General features: G+C 37.6%; 1 protein-coding gene across 1 annotated transcript in view; it reads right to left on the bottom strand.

Annotated features, from left to right (window-relative positions):
* TASP1 (taspase, threonine aspartase, 1) overlaps positions 1-22,459 on the bottom strand; it is a 370,289-nt gene that overhangs the window by 70,963 nt on the left and 276,867 nt on the right. Inside the window, exon 9 of the mRNA XM_012640422.1 lies at positions 11,202-11,312. Coding sequence (XP_012495876.1) covers positions 11,202-11,312 — 111 coding nt within the window. The remainder of the gene's footprint in view (positions 1-11,201; positions 11,313-22,459) is intronic.

Below are 22,459 nucleotides of genomic sequence, written 5' to 3' on the forward strand. Positions count from 1 at the left end.
AGGAATCTCAATTACCAATCTATGATTTTCTATAATCTATATTATCTATCTAAATTAACTTGTTTAAATTAAAACATTCTAAACTACTGAAATTTGGTGTCATCATATATTTTTAATTGTCCTTCATGAGAATGCTTTATCCTGATGTGAAATTAATCTAATGCTTTCAAATTGTTTCTTATCTCATGACTACCTAAAACATAACCAAATCTTAGGAAGAAACATGATAAGCCCCTACTTAAATTTACACTGAGCACATATATTTAAGGCAAAATCTGCTATGTTCAACAAGCAGTCAAAGCAAACAAAACAAAACACTATACCTGACAACTTCCCCAAACTGTTTTTCCATTAGAAATAAAAAATGTCAAAGTCATTATAAGTTTTAAAAAATGAGTAGCAAACATTTATTTGTCTCCAGGGTAAGGTTTATCTCACAAATAACTTTCAAAACTGTTTAGCTATTATTTAAGTCCTGATTTATAATTAAAACCTAGCTAAGAGTAGTACAAAGTTTACTCAAATATGATTACATAGAGAAAAATTAGTATTTCAGTAAAAGAATAGCAATTCTTACCATCGGTGATATCTAGAATTCTATAATGTGTTTCCTGATTTTGAGGACTTAATCTGAAATTATTCCACATACTAAAAATTGAAATTTATAGTAACAGTATTAAAAAATGATTCTAATAATACAACAAACCTGGGAAATGATACTTCATAGTACTGAGATTTTTCCATGTGTAATTTTTACACATAGGGGACCATGAACACAGGCAACATGCAAGGTAAATGAAGGGCCTGGAGTGACACATCTGAGTGCTGGCTATAATAGTTTTTGGTGTGGTCAAGCACAAACTTATTTCCACTTAGAGAAGCTCCTAACCTTTCAGTAATGATCATTTTCCTTTGGTAGCAGCCAGTAACTGTTTACAGCTTCAACTATTGATTCAAAAAGGCTTATGTTTTTTAGAAGGCCAAAGCCCAGGGGTTCTGTGAGACTACTAGAAATTGTTAGACCATGAAAAGATCCCCATCAGAAAACATTAAGAACCCACTAAATTAAGCTCCTGAGTAGGTTTAACATGTGAAAAATGGACACAGGGATATGGCAGGATTCTTTTCCACCGAGTGACTTCTCAACACATCACATCATACAAGCATTATGTGATAAAAGGTCCACACTACTGATTCTGTTCCAGAGCCAGAGAATAGGTTAGGTGAAGAGGAGCTATGTATGTGCTCCTCAATAATAATGGGTTAATGGCATTACAGGGACACTCGGGATGGACTTGTACACAATCCTAGAGGCCAGCCTTTCCAGAAAGTTGTATTTAATGCTTTGGAACAAGTGAATTCACCCCTGGGTATAATGTCCAAGAACGGTTCTACTTCACTATCCATAGCTCTCCGCTATAGGAGGCAGCCCTTAGCCTCAATGCAAGACTTTGCCCCCTAGTGGCATTTAAATCACCACCTTCACCAGTTAATATTAGAGATACAAGCTACCCCTTACATGATACTTCCCCTAGGACACTTTTCTCTCTCTCAAAATCATCCACATGTCATCCTGTTTAAATTAAGTCAAACAAAACAAAGTTTCCTTACCAGGTTAAAAGTAAGTTTGTTAAATCCAAATGGATTCTTTTTTCTGACCAGAAAGAAGTCCTTGGTTACCCCCACCCCCTTAAAAAAATATATTGTCCTCCAATTGTTGTTAACAACCCCCAGCTGCACTGGCTCCCGCACTCATTTAAAACCTCTCTGCTTGGCTTCATATCCCAGATTTTCTTGCAAGGAAAACAGAACTCTAAAATCAGAACCGTCTTGGACTGGGCAGTTGCCAAGTTAGCTGCCACTCCTTAGCCTTAAGTTGAATGGCATACCCTAGGTAGGACATTTTGCACAGTGTTTAAGTTACTCTTTATTGAATAACGAGAGATTCATTTTTAAAATGGGAAGAATAAAGAACTGTAAATAGAATAGCCTCCTCTTATCTCTGTAGATACCCTCTCCCAGGTTGTTAAGTTCTTTATAACCCAGTAGGGAGTTCATTTTTACAAAAAAAAAAATAATAATAATAATAATATACACACACACACAAGGATGCTTTACTGTCCTGACACAGAATCCTTAAGATTCATATAATGCTTGTCCCATTATGGCCATGAAATAACTTTGAGTTGGCGTGCTTCCCTGAAAAACTTTCAGCACTGAGCTGTCTTGGGAGCAATGTGGGTAGAGTTCTATAGAATCCCAGTTATGCTAAGCCAAAAACATAATCATTCCCTCTTTCCAAGACTCACTCAGATTTGTTTGAGACTAAAGAAGGATGCTGACTGAAAAGAGAAGGATGTGGGTCAAATAGTAATACAAGCCCTGAAGGACATTTCAATTCTCTTCCTGTTTTATTCTTTTACTGTATTAGAAACTGCCAGAAATAGGGGGCTACTGGCTGGGACTTAGAAGTTCTCTGGTGAACAGAAAACCATTCAGTAAAACAAGTTTTATTGAAACATGATTTTATTCATTCAACAATTTTTTTATGATTTATTTCATGCTAGAGTGATCTCTACTACCCTTTGACCAGATGAAAATTGACTATAAAATTTGTCAAAGTGTTTTCCTGAGAGTGTTAGAAGAAATACAGTAATAAGAATTACATAATCATTAGAATTCTATTCATAAATCTTTGTATTCTATATTTCAGATGGAAAACTTGTGGCCAAAAAAATAATAATTCTTAGTTATATATACTTATGATGGAGAAGAAAATTACAAATAAAAATCTATTTCCATTTTTAAGAGTGTATTATATAAAAAAGTAGATTATAATCAACATCCTTGTGTTGTAAAAATGAAAACTAATTCTGAAAATATTAATCTCAGAGCACTATTTCAACAGATGAATGCTATTCTCAGTCATAGAAAAGTTTAAATATCATATCTGCCTTATTTACTTTACATCTAAGGTATCTAATTTTCTTCCTTCCATCTGATCCTTAAATAAGAATTAATATGCCAGCCTATCTCTTGAGACTACAGTGAGGATGTAACAATCCCAAATCATTGCTTAGGCACTAAAGAAATGAGCTTCTAACCATGACAATGGGTCATCGTGTAGAAAAAAGTTTTAATTCCATTTTTAAGATAAAGTTATTAACATCAGACAAATATCCGTAAGTACCTCTTTTCCCACTACCAGCCTTAAAGCTAATTTGCGTTCCCTTTGACGGTTATTTTTATGATCATGTGAACCCAGCAGAAATGCTTAGTCATAAGTGCTCACAGTTGCGTGTGCCATGTAATGGAAATAAGTGATACTGCTGGTGTCCTAAGAATGAAGCTCCTTTGAAGTGCATGTGTTTATATGTGCTCGCCAAATTTTTAATGCCAGTAAAACCCAAAGGCAGTTTGGAATTTTAACTTACAGTAAAATGACCTTTTATCTTTTTAATGTTCCAGGAAGCATCAATTCAATCTAACATTTTTTTGTTTTTAAAACACAGCATGTTTTGGTGACAGTGACAAAAAAAGTATTTGATAAAGAACTTTGCCTGTTCTGAAAAGAGAGAGGAAAACACCACATTTAAGTCCTAATTGGCAACTGTAGAACGGTTTGATTTGATAGAGCTAAAATGATAAAGGAGCTCATTATCCTTTTAGGTAACTATGTAAGAAAATGCAAAAATCCTCATAGAATAAATCATATGATATACCACTTATATAAAGTTCAAAATCAAGTAAAACTAAACAATATATCATTTAGGGATACATAAAAATGTGAAAAAGCTTTAATGAAGAGCAAAGGGTAAACACAAAGTAAAAGATGGGGAGAAAGCAAAGTAGTAAGATCAGAGAGGCCCACATGGGGGCTTCAAAGATATGGGTAATGGCAATTTCTTAGGCCGGGTGGCAGGTCCACAGGTGTTCATTTTATTATTATCCTTTATAACTTACAAATTTATTACGTCCTTCTTTTAAAAATATATGAAACATTTCACAGTAAAAGATGAAAAAAAACAAGGATAAAGGGATAGCTGGACAAATGGGAGCAGTATCACATACACAAGTTAATTATCAGCATCATGAGCACATTCCTGGATAGGAAAGAATCTGAAGTTATACTCTGAGTAAGGTGGGGTTAACTTAATGGCAAGGTAACAGTTACCATGTTCGCTCATCAGATAATCAGGCTAGGGATGAACTGGAAAGCATGTTTAGGATTAAGGACTCCAACACAAGCTTGGCACAAACACCACTGGCCAAACACACAGCCTTTTTTACCCTTGAGAGCCCATATGCCTCCTGTCTTGGATTACTTAAGATTTCCCTTAAATATGTGAAGTCTGTTTCTCACTGATCCCCATACTCACTGCTTCCTACTGACCACTTCGAGGCAGGAACCCTGCACTTCACAGTGTCTACCAGACTCTCATCAGCATGTGGGGTGCAAGGTACAAAAAAAGAAATGCATGCATATATTGAGATTGGCTGTCTATGCCATGTATTTGCATATATTCTAATTACCTGTATCTAATCAGAAGCTTAACATGGTAAAGAACTCTTTTTCTTCCACTGGAAGATTTGATGTGCCTTTGTTTACAAATTTATTAAACATACTACACACAGCAGCCTCAATAAAGCACTTATGTAGAGGCCTGGAAAGCACATGTAATTGTACTTTAGCAGGTAGAAATATATTGGCTTTTTTTCCCTCTAAAAGCAGAGAGAAAATTAATTCTTTTCAGCTGTTTCATTCCAGGGACAACCATTTGCTTTGCATTAAATCAGGGATTTGTAGGTCGGGCTTTGTCAGCATCTTGTGATCTGGGGGTGGGAGGTGGCAGGATGGGTGTTGCAAACATGTTCACATCCAAATTGTCCTTTTACAAGGCTCTTTGCAGAGGCTGTCCTCTGTGATCCATTTAAACTGTCTCCAGATATTCTTGTTCCTGGACACTCATCATTGTCCAACATTTCCAACCCATATTATTTGTTTTTTAAGAGCATAGGAGGATATTTTATGTGGCATTTCATCTTTCTGGAAGAATGGTCAACTTCTTTTAAAATTTCTGCTAGATAATCAATAAGGAAACTCCATCTGGCACTTAGTTCATTCATCCAATTATTGGGCGCCCATGAAGGTGAAAGCAGATATAACACAGTCCCTGCCCTCAAATAGCTCACAATCTGGTGGTATGATTCTTAGAAGCAGTGGAATTTTCTAATGCCTGGAAAAGTATTTTAAACCCCTGGATGTACTGTTTGTGTCACTAGGGGTCAAAGACCTATGATTTAGTCCTCTAAATAACTGGATTCAGAAAAACATTAGGAAGTGCTGGCCTAGGAGAAGGGGTAGACACTTTATCACCTGAGCAGGATGTATGTAAGGAATGCCAACTGCATGGTGCTAACAGAGCATAAGGAAGGAACAAATCACCTAGGGAAAAGGGCTTCCAGAGGATTCCAAGAAGATTCACATTTAATTCAGGTTTTAACACACTGACTGCCACACTAGAAAAAAATTTTTTCCTTAGGGCCCCAGTGTTTTATTATGAAAATAGAATAAAAACTTCGAAAACAAAATGATCCTTTCTAATTTAATGAAAAACTTATTTTTTACTGTTTTCTGTGCATGAGTTATATGCAACTTGAAAAATAGTTCTCATGGCTCCCAAGGTGAAGAGACGTGTGAGTTATATGTGCTTCCCAAGGCCGTGGGCTCAACACTAGCATGAGTTAAATACAACTCCCATGGCAGTTAATGTGTTAAAGAAAGACTGTTATTGGCCCAGGGCATTCCCAGCATAGGCAACAGCATGTACAAGCTACTGGGGAAACAAACATGACTCTGGAAGACCATGCAATTTGGAGGGGCCAGAACTTGGGATGTTGGGATTGAAAGAAGGAAAGGAAGGATTAGTCAGGCTCCATGAATATGTACAATTATTCTTTGTCAATTAAAAAAATAAAATAAAACTAGAAAAAAGGGACTAGTTGAAAATAACACTGAAGGGTCAGATCAGTGGAGGGCATTTACCCATCAGGTTAGGTAGTTACCATTTATTCTGTAGAAAATTCACCAACAGAGGTCAGGGTGTGTGTGTGTGTGTCCTCATTGAAAAATTAAAAGTAGAGAGCATGAAAGTAATAGTAAGAGATAAATGTTTTGTTTTTATTTTAGCATACATAAAAAGTTATTCAACATTTAGCTTAGACATATAGTAAGCTAATTACATATACTTATGTCACTCTTTTATTGACCACTGATCCTGGGATTGGTGTGGCTCTGTAAGTCAGGTTCTCATTCTTGCCCTTCTGCTTCACAGCAGTCTTCTTTCCTGACTGCCTGGTTTGGGGCCCATAGTTAGGTTCTCTGGGCCAGCTGCAGATGTGTTATATAAAGAGAACATGCATTGGTGGCAGTATGGAGGTGAGAGTAGGGGTACAAACAGAGGAGAGCCTGGAGGTGTGAGGCTAAGGAGACATTCTGAAAAAGAGTGATCACGGACTACAATGCAGGAAGACATTGATCAGATATGTCCTAAAAGGTCCCAAAAAAGAGAACTAGGATCCACTGATGAAAACTGCAATCTGACAGAGCTGCCTAAAGATGCAACAGAGCACCTTGATTTGTCATTGTAGTTTTTTAGACAAACTAGATAGCCATTTGGCAGTGAGAAATTTAAAAGGTTTATTAGTTATCTACTGCTACATAATAAATTATCCCAAAATGTGGAGGTTTAATACAACAAACATTTACTATCTTGCAGCTTCTGTGGGTCAGAAATTCATGAGTGGCTTTACTGGGTGGTTCTTTCAAAGGAAACTTAATGAGATCTCAGTCAAGATATTGCCTAGGAGGAACACTGTCAACCGAAGGTTCACTCAGCTCTCTGCGGCTGTTGGTAGGAATACCCAGTTCATCAGGAGCTGGCTGTTGAAAAGAGGGAGCAGTTTTTTCCTCTCCGTAGTGGGCCTCTCTGTAGTGCTGCTTGAGTGTCCTCACAACATGGCAGTTCGTCTTGCCCAGAGTGAGTGATCAACACAGAGAGTAAGGAGGAAGGCACAATGCCTTTTTTTATCTAGTCTCAGAAGTCATATATTGTCACTTCTGCCATATTCCTATCCGTTGGAAGCAAGTATCTAATGTTTTACCCACAGTCAAGAGAAGGGGAATTAAGCTCCCTTCTTGAAGGGAGGAGTATGAAACAATTTATGAACAAACCACCTGTAACAAGGTCACATGAGGGGACTCAGGAAGTTCCTTCATACCTGAGATTCTCCAACTCTAGTCATCAATCAGTAAACAAAAGACAAACCTTGAAAGTGTTCTGTACTTGACTCACATGATCCTGGAAGCAACCCACTGGGGCTCTGGTAATGGATGTATTTGTCAAGAGGAGAGGCTCAGTAATGGCTTCCTGGAAACTCCATCAAGTGGCAATGGGATTTAACTGAAACTGCTTTTGTGGTGTAATGGGAACATTATTTATAATTTTGAGAAAAGAAAGTAGACACAGAAAAAGCTACAGTAGGAGACTGTCTTGATTATACTATTCTTGGGACAAAAAAGTGATTGAACAATATATGGCAGTTTTTTTTTAATTTTGGAAATTGTTTTGTTTTATTTGGAAGTGTAGGAAAGGAAGATTTCTGAGCTTTCCTGGTTACTAGATATTACAGAGCATTAAAGAGCCATGAGTTTATGAAGTTATACTTTCATGACGTATAAAAAAGTAATAAATAGGAAGTTATGGTCCAAACATGAAGCAAATTAAGTCATGGCCTGATTTGGAGCAATTGGTAGAGTACAGCACAGGAGAATCCACTTGATGTCGATGTTTGAAACAGTCTCCTTCTACAGGCAGATGTTTATGACAAACACTTCTCTTCTTTATGAGTGGAATCTTCCACTACTGGGATATGTGGTTAGTAATATTTACATTACGATCTTCATACTGTCAATGCTGGTTATTGTCACTATTTGGAACTAACCTCTAATCAAAGCATAGAGACAAGCACAGCTATAGGACAGAATGTAAATGCTAATAGCCATAATAACAATAATGGTATGGTTGACAGGGGTTGAGGTGAGGTATGGGAATAAGGAAGGAAGAGAAAAGAAGAAAAGTGAATGCTATGGGGCTTGAATGTTTGTCCCCTCCAAAACTCAGGCTGAAACTTAATCTTCAATGTGGCAGTATTGAAAGGTAGGGCCTTAAGAAGTGAGTGGGTCAATTAATACATGCATGGATTAATGTTAATGTATCAGTGGGCAATCTTGGTAGTGGAGCTATGGTTTTATTAAGAAGAGGAAGAGACGCCTGAGCTAGCACACTCAGCCCCCTCACCATGTAATGCTCTGCACACCCCCTTGGGACTTTGCAAAGAGTCCCCACTAGCAAAAAGGCTCTCCCCAGACATGGCCCCTCAACTCTGGACTTCTTGGCCTCCGCTACTCTGAGAAATAAATTCCTTTTCTTTATAAATTACCCAGTTACAGGTATTCTGTTACAAGCAACTTAAAACAGACTAAGACAGTTCATGAAATTTCCTCAACTTACACAGTTGAATGGGTGAGGAATGGTTGACAGAGATTATATAAAGTTGATGAATCAAGAAACAGTGCATTAAAATTGCAATAAAATTAAAAATATTATTTCAAGTTAGAGTAGAACTTTAGCAAAAATCAAGAGGGAGGAGGAGTGAGATATTGTGTGAGCTACGTTTTTTTATTTTTTCACAGCAAGGAGTCACAAGTTACTGACTAATCAAGAAACAGATGCATGAGCACATTCTACAGAGTGAGGGTGTTTCCCACGTGAATAATCAGAACCAGAGATCAGTGGCTCTAAGAATGGAGTATAAGAGGTAACTTTCACATCTTGTTTCCTATTCTTCTGTAACATTTGAATATGTCATCTTACCATATATTTAACATCCATAACTTTTCAAAAGCAACAAATAAAAAATCCATGTAGTTAGTAGCATCTGTAAGTTGATGCTGGCTTATGTTTACCGGGTTTTAGTAGATGAATTTCAAGACTATTGATCCCTCGAATTAACTTTAACAAATAGCAAGATTTCACTAATTTCATAAATTGGCACTTTATACTTAATGCTTCTTCTTGAGATAAAGAGTAGGAATCAGTTTAAAATCACTACCTTGGTAATAAAAGCTATTTAACATGAGCTAAAATTCTATGGTTTATCCTTAAATATGCATTTTTCTACTGCCAAAAATGAAAGGACAACCAAAAACACCTTACAATTCTCAGGATTAACTCAAATGGGCAAGAGTCAAGGCTCAGTAAAATACTGTGAGACACTCCATGAAGCAGTTTTAATAACTCCTTCCACCCCCATCCAAATACTAAGGATTATTCCTCTGAGTTTTTATGGAAGGCCAGGTATAGCCTTTGCATATGTTTAAAACCAACTCCCTGCTATCTAACGGTGGAAGAATATTCAAAGGATTCATCAATGAATAAGATATCAAAGAAGCAAACTACTACTTGTCTTGGTTTAACAAAAGAGGGCTATTTAAAAAAAAAAAAAAATCTCCTTGGAGCAACATAGGTACCAGGAACAGTGGGCAGAAAGAGAGAGACTATGGCAAGAAAAACAACAAGGTTGATATTTAGAGTCCAGGTATTGAAAAGGCCTTTTATATAAAGGTGCACTTTTTTTCTTTGAGGAATAAACAAAGAGATTTTATGAAAATGTTTTGGGCTTATTTAAAAAAAGTACTTTTTATACATACAAGAAACACTCAGTCCTCTATTTTATAGACTCATAGAAAGAACCTCAGGGTATTAAGGGACTTATATCACAGCAATTGACAACAATCATACAATATAGATCAGGCACCATCCACATTTTCTAAAAGGAGTTTATAGAAAGGGTTCAACTATTACAGTCTCTGTGGATGACCTATAGTGCTTGTATAAAAAAAAATATATAGAAGAATGGAGTAATACACTGCACTGTATTCATACAATAGAATACAATACAGCAATGAAAACACACGAACTCCTGCCACACGTAACATGGATTAATCTAACAGGCTTAATGTTGGCTGAAGACTTGGCAAAAATAGTACATATTCTATGATTCTATTTATATAATAATATAATTTATAATAATGTTATTATATGTATAATAACATATTCTATGATTCTATTTATATAAAATTAACCATGGTGTTAGAAGTCAGCATACTGGTTAACTTTGGAGGGGGCAGAGACTAGGAGGGGTCGCAAGGGGCTCTGGGGGTTGTGGTAAAAAGTTCAACTTTTTTTATCTGGGTCTACATGGAGTGGGTTCACTTTGTGATAATTCATCAAGCAATTGCAGTTACGATGTGTGCACTTTTCTGAATGTACGTATACTTCAGTTAAAAAGTTGATTTAAAAAAATAACATACAGGCTCCCTGCTAACATATGTGTCACCTTTATGCAGATTTTTAAAAAGTGTCCCCTCTGGATGGATGAAAAAGAAAAAGGTAACCCCATGGGCAGAGGTACCTCACAAGTCTGTGCCTTTACAAATGAAGGGTGGGCTGGGTTTCATCCCCACTACTCGGCTAGAAACAAAATCACACATCTGGATGGACATCTGCAAATCTGCGAAAACACTCATTTGACCTCCCTCGCCACAGCTTTATGAGGAGAGCAAGGATGACGTCCCTCTTTTACAGATGAGGAAGTGGCACGGAACAGTAAGACCGATGCATGAAGGCATCACAGCTCATAAGCCATGGGGCCAGGACTGACTTCTAGACCAGTAGCTTTTCACATGGTTCTGATTCTCTTCTGGGCAGGGAAACAGGAATAAGCTTCCTTCTGTGTTGCTGTATGTATTGTATACAGTATATACACGTCACGTCAAATGCTTTGTGGAATAAGGCAGGGGATGAACACATAGTCCAATGTTCTTAATGTTGAACTTTAATAAAGGTCCTAGGTTCTAAGCCCAATTGAAAAATATTCTCTAAGCATGTACTTCAAAATGAACATTCCTCTTTTACTTGTTTACCTATGGAAAAAGATCAGTAGAATAGTGATGTTCAGATATCAATAGAGTACCCTGGCCCTCCCACAGCTAAAGATTGTGGACTTACATATATAAATCTTTTCACTTTTTCTTGAAAAAAATGAAGAGAAAGACATAATGTGTATGTTCAACTTACCTAGCAGTGTCTGCTTATTTTGGGAGGAGTCAGGCTCTGTAGAACATCTGCACGATCGGAGAACAATCACTCCACCAAGCACGCCATCTTCACTGGCGAGGAAAGGTGAACCTAGGCAGAAAAGACTAGAATTCAGTGAATTCTACTTTTTTAATTTTTAATTTTCATTTGATTTCTAGAACAAAAATGTGGTATGAATAAGATCTTTAAAGATGCCCGTTTTCTGACAGTCACCATTGTTCGTACCTCATATAGACTTCATGGCAAAGGCAGGCTTAGGCCTGAACAGAGGCCATTTGGCAAAGACAGTGACAGATGCTGCCAAGAAGACATGAGTGGGGCATGGAGTGTGCACTGCTGTATTCACAATGGAATTGGAAACACTACCAGATTAAAGGACCAAAACACAAATACAGGAAAAAATGCTCCACGACTCTCTTTGATCAGCTCTTAGGGATCACTTACCAGGCTCTCCCTGCTGTCAGGGGCACGCCACCAAAAGCTTTGATTTACTACCTTAAATTCAATTTTAAACAATAAGCCACAAACTTTATTACAAACATTTAAAAATGCTCCTGATGGTTTACACAAATAAGGGTGAAACTGTATTTCTATTATGAGAGTCTGATTCTTAGAAAGAATTGGGCCTCTTGAGATCTCACACACTGAGCCATTGTGAGCATTTCAAGAACACTACAATTTAAAACCCCTCATTTTTCTTCCCCAAGGATATCTTCTTCGAACATCTGGCATAGCAAGTAAGCACGTGGAGAACAAATGCAAAATTAACCCAAGAACTATCAAAGAAAGCAGTAAAAATAAAAACCAACTAAATTGGATTGGGGGGGAGGGAGCTTATGGTTAAATTTAGTAGATTAAATACATGCACTTATCTCCACTCTCTCCCCAAATCCCAGTAAACTGATGGGAAAGGAATAAAAAAGCCGTGACCCAGTAAGGGCTGAAAAGAAGGCAGACTAGTAAAAAACTGATCTTTCGGAAAATGGTAAGAAGATGTACAAGTAGTTGCTCACCTAGCAGACTCATGAAAGCTGAAACCTAAGTTTGCATGGGGTGGGAAGACCTTAGAGTTGGAGGCACCTACAAGAAACCAACCCAGTTTTGCCATAACATCACAAAAAGATCAGAAATTGGAGGCTTTGAGTTCCTTTGAAGAATAGGTACAGGGGAGGAATGAAATAATGACAGTTGGTTGAGAGTGTCAAAAAGAATCTTCTAGACCAGGGCTGTCAAACTATGACCTGTTAAGAATTTAGGGGCTTTTCATATTTTATTTGGGTTTTTTAAATTTTTTAATTTTTTAATTTACATTTTAAAGGGTCATGAAAAAAAGGAAGAGGAGGAGAAAGTGGAGAACCAGCGACCACAATATAGCCTGCAAAGCCCCTTTATTCTCTGGCCATTTTAAAGAAAAACTTTACCAACCCTTGATCTAGAGGCCCAGATTCCTGCCATTCCTGCCTAGAGAGAAAGTTACCCCTCCCTAATCTTGAAGAAGCCAAGATATTTATTCTCTAGAGAAGCTGAACCAGAGAGAATTGAGACTTGGGGGCATCAGTCTCAGCCCAGGAAAGAGTCTACACACTGAAAACAAGGAGCTGAGGTGAAAGTCTTCATGCAGTGAAATAATGACTTCCCAGAACACAAGAAATCAGGCTGATATCCTCCAAGCAAGAGACTAGATAATTCCTTTCCAGCAATCCAGCGAACTCAAGAGCAAGACCTACTTAAGAGACCCTAAAAAATAACCTGTCCTTGCTTTATGGTAAGGTCTTCCAGATGACAAGTGTGGCTTATACACAAATGGTTTTGAGTTGAGCTTCTGGGTATTTAACTGCTAAAGAGTACAGACAACCTAAGATCACTAGTTGTTTCAGTCAGTCCTCTGTTTTAGGAAGGACAGAAACCAAAATAAACAAAAAAGTAACACAGGGAAAACTTAGGCAAAGGTATAGAACAGAAGAAAAGTTAAAAAAAAAAAAAAAGAGAGAGAGAATAAGTGAAACAAATTTAAAAATCATAAGACTAGGCCAGAAGGTCCAATATCTGAATAATAGAAGTTTCAGAAAGACAGACTAGAAGAAATGAAAGAGACAAAATTTCAAAGAAATATCATGATAAATGAACAAAAAATAATTTTAAAAATTCAATGAAATAATTTTAAAATACCTCCAAGAATTGAAGGATGAGTGCTCAAAGAGAAAAGGTACATGAATCAACCAGCACAAAACATGAAAAAATATTGTTGACAGAGGGAGCAAGTGAGAGTGTCCTACGGAGAACTGAACACTGGAAGGGAAGCGAAGTGGGCCTCGGTTTCCAGCCCTAGTATTGGCACTCTCCATGATAACTTTAACAAGTAAGAAGAGCTTTTTTTTGCATTCACACTCTACTCCCCCTGTCCCGCTCTAGCTGCTGGAAGATGTAGAGAACACCTATCTCCCCCTGGTTCCAGCTGCCACACCTCCATCTCCAGGAATATCACTAGGCAGGAAAGGGCAAAATAAAGCCAGACAGTGGCAGAAGGCAAACTATCCTCAATGGGGGTGGGTGGGTGGACGGTATAGATGCAGACTAGCTTATTAATATAAACTAGAAGCCATGACTTTGAGAAGTATAACATTTGTTCAACAAATGTTTCATATTTTATAAATATTCACTTTAAAATATTTAAGAATCAACTCTGTGCCAAGCACTATATTTGGCCCTGAGTATGCAAATGAATTAAGGCAAAATCTGTGTCCCCAAGTCATCTATGATATGACAATCAATAAACAAATACTGTTCAACAGCCTTTTGGAGCAGGTGGCAATTCGAGTTTGACTAAAAGATGAGGAAGAAGGAACAAGATGAAGATTAGAAAGAACATTCCAGACCAAGAAAACAGCACGTATCAAGGCCCTGAGCAGGAAAAATAAAAAGACGACCAAGAAGGCCAGCATCATGAGCAAGGGAGGAGGAGACTGACCTGGGATGAAGCTGAGGGGACAGGCAGTAATCACGTCACAGAGACCATAAAGTAGTATCTGCATTTTATCCTCTTTTCAATGGAGGGCCATCAAAGGGTTAAGGACATTTGATTCATATTTTAAGAAGAAAAATCTTCAGATCAAAAATTCAAACATACTGTTCTGTGGAGAATGACGAGGTGGGGGTAGTTTTCAAGAGAAGACTGTCTAGAAGACTTCTGTGGTCGTCTCAGTGACTGCTGAGTACGGAGAGACATCTCCCTGTGCCCTGCATGGCCTCCCTCCCCTGGCCTGGTAAAGCATCCCAGCATGGCTGAACGAACTGTACCCTCCCCATGGTGCACTCAGCTGTGGCAGACGTTTCTCAGAGTACAGGTGGGACAAGAAGAAATTCGACTCAGGACTGACGCCAAGTGCTCTACAGAAGAGAGTATTTGGGTCACTGCTCCCCATCAGGAGGCCCGTGGGATACACTGAAATATGTGCAAGGGGTTACTGACCTCCACCTGGCATTGAAACCAGCTTATTTGTATGTCCTCTTTTCATTACATAATATCAAGTGTGGTGCCCTGAGACAGTTGTCAGAGAATTCTGGGCACACCAAGGACAATCATTTCCTGGGAAATTCCTTCTCTGGTTTGAGGCTCTGAATTCCTTCCCCTTGTCAGTCCATCAGGACCTTGTTTATCTCTGAATTCCCCCCCAACGCCCTGTCCTAATTCAGCAGAGCAGGATCTAGTTTTTAGCTTGTCATTTTTTACTAAATAAAGCCTTGAACTTCTTTTTCACCTTTGTTGTGGAATTTTAGTTGCCCTGTTCGATTTAATTGCATATTGTTACATTCTACACATGCCTAGAAGCCTTGGGCTATGAAGAACATTTTACTACATCTAATAAATAAAATGAAAAGAAGGAACTGCAGGATTAAACCATAAATGTCTTCTTAAAAAAAAAACTGACAAGGAAAAGTGAGAGCTATGAATTTTTAAATTTTTAAAAACATTTTTGAAGAGTGAAATCTTATCATTGACAGAACAGCTAGAAAGATAGCAAAGGTAACTGAAAATTAACTCCTTTCCCTCATTTTTATTGGTAAAAGTATCTCTACTACAATTAATATGACATCGGTGGCATTAAAAGATCAAATTGACTTGTTAGTCCCTTTTGTTTTAATATATATAATAGAAGGATAAGCAGATGACAGCCATACTCAGGCAACTCTAAGGAAAAATAATAAAATAAAGAGACTTGTAATAAAAGAGGACCAGAAACAAAAGCAGGTACCTACTAGGGAAAAAAATATGGTCAAAATAACCCACAAGCAAGACATATTTTTGTCCATAATGTATAAGAGGGTTAAAAATTAAAAATGAGATCCCGTGAATTATATACATTATGAAAAACCCAGTCATTCAGGTAAATAAAATTTAAAAAGCAGAATGGTGTATATATAATAGGATGGCTTTAGGAAATGATAAACCATCAAGTTGCACTTTATTTCAAAAACAACTTTTATAGAATTTTTGTAAGAAAAAAATAAAGCTACAAAATCTTATTGTAGAACTACTTAAAGGGTTTAAATTAACCTAAATCTACACAAAGAAAAATATTTCACAATTTTTTTGTTATATACACATATAAATATATAAAGCTTCTATGACATCATATATAGTCACTAACTGGGATAATGCTGAAATGTCACTCTTAAGAATTCTGGGAACTCCACCTGCAGATTAGCAAGTTTATCTGGATATACAGATACACAGGTATTCACAATTTTATAAAGAGAGTTGTTATGTTAATAAGCTACGATAAAGATTGAAATATCACTCTAAGAATTTGGTAATTTCATATAAGCAGGGTCTGTTTTGGACCTATATCCCAGAAAAGGCTAATTACTAAAGGACAAAAAAGACCATACACCCACAGAATTGTCTGACACCATAGAAATCAACAGAAGCATCATTGTGAGACACATTTTAAAAACTCTAAATTTAAAGAGGGATGTTTTCATATGTAAATTTCCAATTATTGCACTGCCACCAAGAGAGACAACTAAATACAGTCCAGTCAGTGGTGGTGCACAAAACCTTAATCTAGTGTGTAAACAAACAGTTTAACTATTAGAAATAATGGTCAATTCAAAACATTTCAAAACAGCACACATATTTTAGAGCCATTTTTAACAAGAGCAAGATCTACATACACATTTGAGTGAACAGTGTTGTTTTGATGGTGAACACTCTAAAGGAAAAAGAGGAGTGCCAGTAATTCAAATTTTTCATTTCCATAGTTAAGTTGATACACCAATTTCTGGGCTAAAGAAAAGAATAATCACTCACTTTCTTTACCCATCCAGCTGGGCTCCATCCTAGGACTCCTGAGCCCTGTGGGTGTTTCATATTCATGTCAGTTAATGCCAAAGCTCAGCAAAAAACAGATTTGGGGACCTGTGGGTCAACTTGTCAACATACAATGTGAGTACTTGTATGTTCAGAGCACTCTGCATTTTTCTTTCATATTTTAATTGTGACAAATAGTTGGCATTTCTACACTTATTAGGGGTATACAAGGTTTGAAATTTATGCAAATGTAAATAAGTTTTATGGAAACAATACAGTATTCATGTCGCACCTGAAGAGGAGTAGTGTCTTCCTTCTCCTCAGGGCTGCTCAAAGACCCTAAACCACATTGGAATTTCATGTCATGAGACACGTCTGTGTGACAGTGCATCTTACTGACCCCCAGAGGGCACTCCCTGTCACTCCTCAGAGATTTATGCCCCTGGCTCATTGTCCCTCTGATATCCATCCTGCCATAATTTCTGGTGATTTTATGGTACATGGAGATTATCTGTCCAACTCCCTGGCCTCTCAATTCTTTGATCTCTTCTGTCCCGAGAATCTTGCCCTCTACTTTGTTAGCCACTCACTCCCCCTTATCATACTCTAGTCCTTGTGATTTACCAATAACTTCACCTCTTCCATAACCTCACTTGCAAGCATTTCACTAACCACCCCTAACTTTCCAGTGCACACCCTTTTAGTACCCAGCCTCCAACAATTCTTCAACCTGTCCCTCACCCCCCTCAAGTCCTTACTTTGGTCCTAAAGTGGGCTAAAGCCCATGGTCCATCATAACAATTAATCCCCTGCAGAAATCATCAGCTAAATTGGCTTGTTCTTGCTTTATCATCCTCACCTGGCAAAATTGCAACCATAATTAAATCCTACTCCATGCTTGCACCCATATAAGCCAAACTTGGCTGGAGAAAAGTGCACTACTAAGCTAAGTATGTCTTTAAATTCATGGTCACTAACCTCAGAGTTTGGATCCTTAATACTGCCTGGCAATCATCACACATTTCCCAAGTACTGACCTATATTTTCTTGTTTTTCCTCAAATTTCCAATATCCCCTCTTCTATTCTAACTCTCTGTAGCTGTTTTTCCCTGAGAAAAACAGAAGTAATCAGAGAGAACTTCCCTAAGTTCTCACCGTATATTGATTCATGCACATGGACTCTGTCTTCCCCTCTGTTGCTGTGGATGAATTGTTCATGCTCCTCCAAGGTCAACTGCTCCACTTGTTCACTAAGTCCACTCCTTCTTACTTACTCAAGGACCTTCACCTCTGCCCCAAAACATACATCATTAATTTGTTTCTATCCTGGGTCATTCTCCTAGATCATTTCCGCTAATTTCTCCTATATAGAAAAACATATATTGTTTGTCTCTTATATAGACAACACCTTCTAAGAGAGGCCTTCCCTGACCATGCTCAAAAACTGCAAGCTCCTCTCCTGCACTTCCTATTTACTTTTCCTACTTCATTTTTCTCTACAGCTCTTATTACCACATGACAAACTATTACATCATTAAATATGAAATGTTCGATTTTGAATCAAAAGTGTAGTTTATTATATCTCAAACAAGAAGCAGTAGAATTATACAAAGTATGCACCCGAACTGTGGACACAGTTTTGCCATGTTAATGGTAGCTTGTTTATGCCAGCAGTGAAGAAGCCTGGAGAGTGAGTGGTGATGAAATCACAAAAGGCATTTTCCACAGCTTGTTGAGAATTGAATATTTTTTCTAGCAAGAAGTGGTCCAGAGCCTGGAAGAAGTGGTAGTCAGTTGGTGCAAGGTCTGGTGAATACAGTGGATGACAGTTTCCACGTCCAGCTGCTGCACTTTGAGCAGCATTGTTTGTGTGAAATGTCCTCGAGTGTTGTCTTGAAAGAGGATTGGCCTGTCTCTATTGACCAATCTTGGCCGCTTAATCACAAGCATCCTCATCATTTTGTCCAACTGATTGCAGTAGACACCCGCTGTAATCCACTGACCGGGTTTCATGAAGCTGTAGTGGATAATACCAGCGCTGGACCATCAAACAGACACCATTAGCTTTTTTTGCTTAATATTTGGTTTTTGACTGTGTTTCAGCACTTCAACTTTATCTAACCATTGTACCGAAAAACTTGCAATTATCAAAAAGAATCCATTTTTCCTCACACATAACAACACAATGTAGAAATGGTTCACCTTTGTGTTGTGACAGCAAAGAAAGGCAAGCTTAGAGATAATTTCTCTTCTGACACTCATTTAATTCACGCAGAACCCATCTATCCAGCTTCTTTACCTTGCCCATTTGTTTCATCCAATATTGCTGGAATAGCAACATCAAACCTTACTGCTAATTCATGCATTGAGATGGATTCGCTTCCACTGCAGCTTTCAGTTCATCATTATCCTCCTTGGTCCCAGGTCGCCCATGTGGCTCATTTTTAAGATTAAAATCACCAGAACAGAACTTCTCAAACCTGGAGATACAGTGTATTCGTTAGCCATATCCTTCCCAAACACTTCATTGATATTTCGAGCTGTCTGTGCTGCATTGGTTCCATGACAGAACTCATATTTGAAAATAACACAAATTTTTGACTTATCCATGGTTGCACAAAAATTGCTCTAAAAAATTTGAAAGATAATCACAAGCACTTTATCATGTGATTGAAAGAATGAGGATGTATCTTCACAATAAAAATAAAACAAGAAGTGTCAAAGTGAAATGTCAGAGATATCAACAAACTTAGTACTAAAGAAATAGGACATTTCATACTTAATAATCTAGTATAAGTTTTACCTATTTATTTATTGTCTCCTGACTTAATGTAAGTTCCATGAGAACATGGACTTTGTGTTCTTATTCACTGTTGTACTCCCACTGCCAGATCAGATGGCTGAAATATAATTTGTGCCCAAATCCTTACTAAATCAATGAATAAATGTATATTTTGGAGCCACCATGATGGAAGGCCTCTCCAGGATCACCTAGGCCAGAGAATAATTGGCAAGCTTTTTCTATAAAGAGCCAGATGGTAAAATTTTCAGCTTCGTAGGCCATATGGTCTGTGTCACAACCACTCAACTCTGCCACTGTAGCATGAAAGCAGTTATGGACAGTATGTAAACAAATGAGTGTGGCTGTGTTTTAATAAAATTTTGTTTATAAAATCAGTTGGCAGATAGGATTTGACCTATAGGCCATAGTTTGCCAACCCCTGATGTAGGTTATTCCACTGCACTGAACACTAAAGCCTTAATCACCAATTCTCCCAGAGTTTATTAAACAGAGTTCATAACTTCTAGAGCTAGAAAGAGCCATCTAGACCAAGGACCATCTAGTCTAACCCCTGTGGCAGATAGCATGCTTATTCAGTATCCATTCTCTCCTTCTAACTAAAAGAAGCCCAATTTTATTGAGGGATCAGTGATGTGCCCTGCTAAGTAATTATCTCTCAGTCACTCTGTAGCTGGAGGTGACCATGGGAAACAGTTCCAGCCAATAAGACACACGGAGAAATCACTTGGAGGGCTGTTTAGGAAAGGTTCTTTAAAGGGGGTTGAAACAGCATACGTACCCATTTTGCCCTTTCCCCTTTCCCCTCTTTCTTTCTGAAATGCAGCTGAGAGGCCCAGGAGTAGTGAGAGCCACACCCTAAGGCTAGCAGAGGAGGAGGAGAGGGGGAGGATGCAGGACTATCAAAGACATTGTAGAGCTGGTACCTAAGACCTCTAGGTGTCTTATTATGAGAAAAAAATAAATCTCTGATTAAGCCATGATAAGTGACTTTTAAAGAGAGGTTTTTAAAGAGAGAAAATTAATCTTTGGTTAAGCCGCTACAGGTAGCTTTTTTAAAAAAGCCAGCAAGTGGGAGAATGGAGACTTGAACTGATCCTGTGACTTCCACTTGAGTAGTTTTTCTCTCATGCCACTCCCCTGTCAAAGACAGAACTTAATCTCCTAAAATAAATAACAGTCACTGGCTTTAATTAAACTTTGTTACATTTACGTATATTATTTGAAGAGTCAGAAAGGAAAAGAAGGATTCAATTCAGGGTTCAGAATAAAAGACACAACATGCTAGTCCATGCAAAGCAGACAGCATGTGAATTAAGATAGGCATTGCTTCTATTCAAAAAAAGATCATTTCCCAGGCTCACATAACTAGGAATTCTGGGGATTTCATCTAGCTTCAGACATGGCTGGACCCACACTGCTGACATGCCCTAAGTCAATTCTAACACTGACAACCCAAGAAGACCCTCAAGCAGACTCCCACTTATGTTTTTTGGCCTGACCTATATTGTATGGCCATTCTTAGCTATAAGAGAAGCTTGAAACATGAATATTTAGTTCTTACAGTCTATGAAATAGAGGCATGCAACGGCAAGTGAGAAGTTGAGAGTGACTACTGAATAAGCTAGCCCACAGTGGTTACCACAAACACTCTTATAGGATGCACAGAATGGTGTTTAGAAGTGATCAAGTATGATCCCTGACAGTTTATATTTTTATTGCCTGTTTTAAGAATATTTTCAAATTTGATAATGTGATGAATTTTAGATTGGAGGCCTGAGCTGAGAGCTTTTCATAAATTCAAAAATAAAAAACGAACACACAAGCCATATATAATTCTCCTACCAAAAAAACGCCTATCTGAAAGTTACACGTTTATTTTCTGTACACTGGCCCTTACATGTAAGGCTTCATTTGTTTAATGAACTGTTATAATTTTAATTAATTTTTCAGGGTCTACAAAACAGTTCTGTTCCCTCAGTTTTGTTAGATAGTAAACAGTTTTGTTATAATTTAGACTAAAGTCCCAAAGATTTGCTACTTTTATCATAAGCCTTCCTACCAAGAAAGTCGATTACCCTATAGAGTCACCAGCAGCTTAGAATATAAAAGCATCATAGGCCCAAATATAGACCCTAAGAAATAACAGCTAAAACTATATTTGTGCACATGTGTGTGTACACGTGCATGTATGAGAATAATATCTGAAGGAAAATCTTTAGGGAGCTGCATGCAAAAAATTTAAAAATTCCTATGTGTATTTATTTAATAGTTTCATTGAATATCATTCTTTCGCTGAGAATCTCTAGACCATCAATAGAACTGTGATGACGAAAATATTCTAAATCTACACCGTCCATTTCATTATCCAACAGCAGCATGAGGCTGTCAAGCACTTGAAATGTGGCTGGTGCAACTGAGGAACTGAATTTTTAATTTTATTTAATTTTAATTCATTTAAATAGCCACATGTGACTAATGACTACCATATGGGACAGCACAGCTATAGACTGTTTGTTAAGGAAAAGCAAAGTGTAATAAGGCATGAACATTAATTTTGATAGTAGTTCGAAGGGCATGAGCCTTATTTTCCTAAGCATGGTGAAAAGGAGAGACAGCTGCCTTCTCCATGGTCCTGCCAACTTCCTGCCCCACATCCAGCACCATCATTAGCAGTGCTGCTGGTTTGAAGATTCACCAGGCATCACAAGAGATGTTGAGCTTATATGTGCCTGTCCTCAAAACTTTAAAGTGGATTTCTATATACTTAAAATGAATAATCTGAAATGGAAATTAAGGAAAATATGCCATTTACAATAACATTAAAAAGAATAAAACAGTTAAAAATAAACTTAACCAAGAAGGCCAAAGACTTGTATACTGAAAACAATAAAACACTGCTAAAAGAAATTACAGACACAAATAAATGGAAAGACAATTTGTGTTAGAAGAATTAATATTGCTAAGATGCCAATACTACCTGAAACGATCTACAGATTTAATTCAATCCCTATTAAAATTCAATTGGCCACTTTGGGAGGCCAAGGTGGGAAGATCCCTTGAGGACAGGAGTTCAAGACCAGCCTGGGCAACACAGAGAAACTCCATCTCTACAAAACATAAAAT

This window comes from Propithecus coquereli, unplaced genomic scaffold (assembly GCF_000956105.1).
Source record: "Propithecus coquereli isolate 6110/MARCELLA unplaced genomic scaffold, Pcoq_1.0 Scaffold153, whole genome shotgun sequence".
Taxonomy (NCBI): Eukaryota; Metazoa; Chordata; class Mammalia; order Primates; family Indriidae; genus Propithecus; species Propithecus coquereli.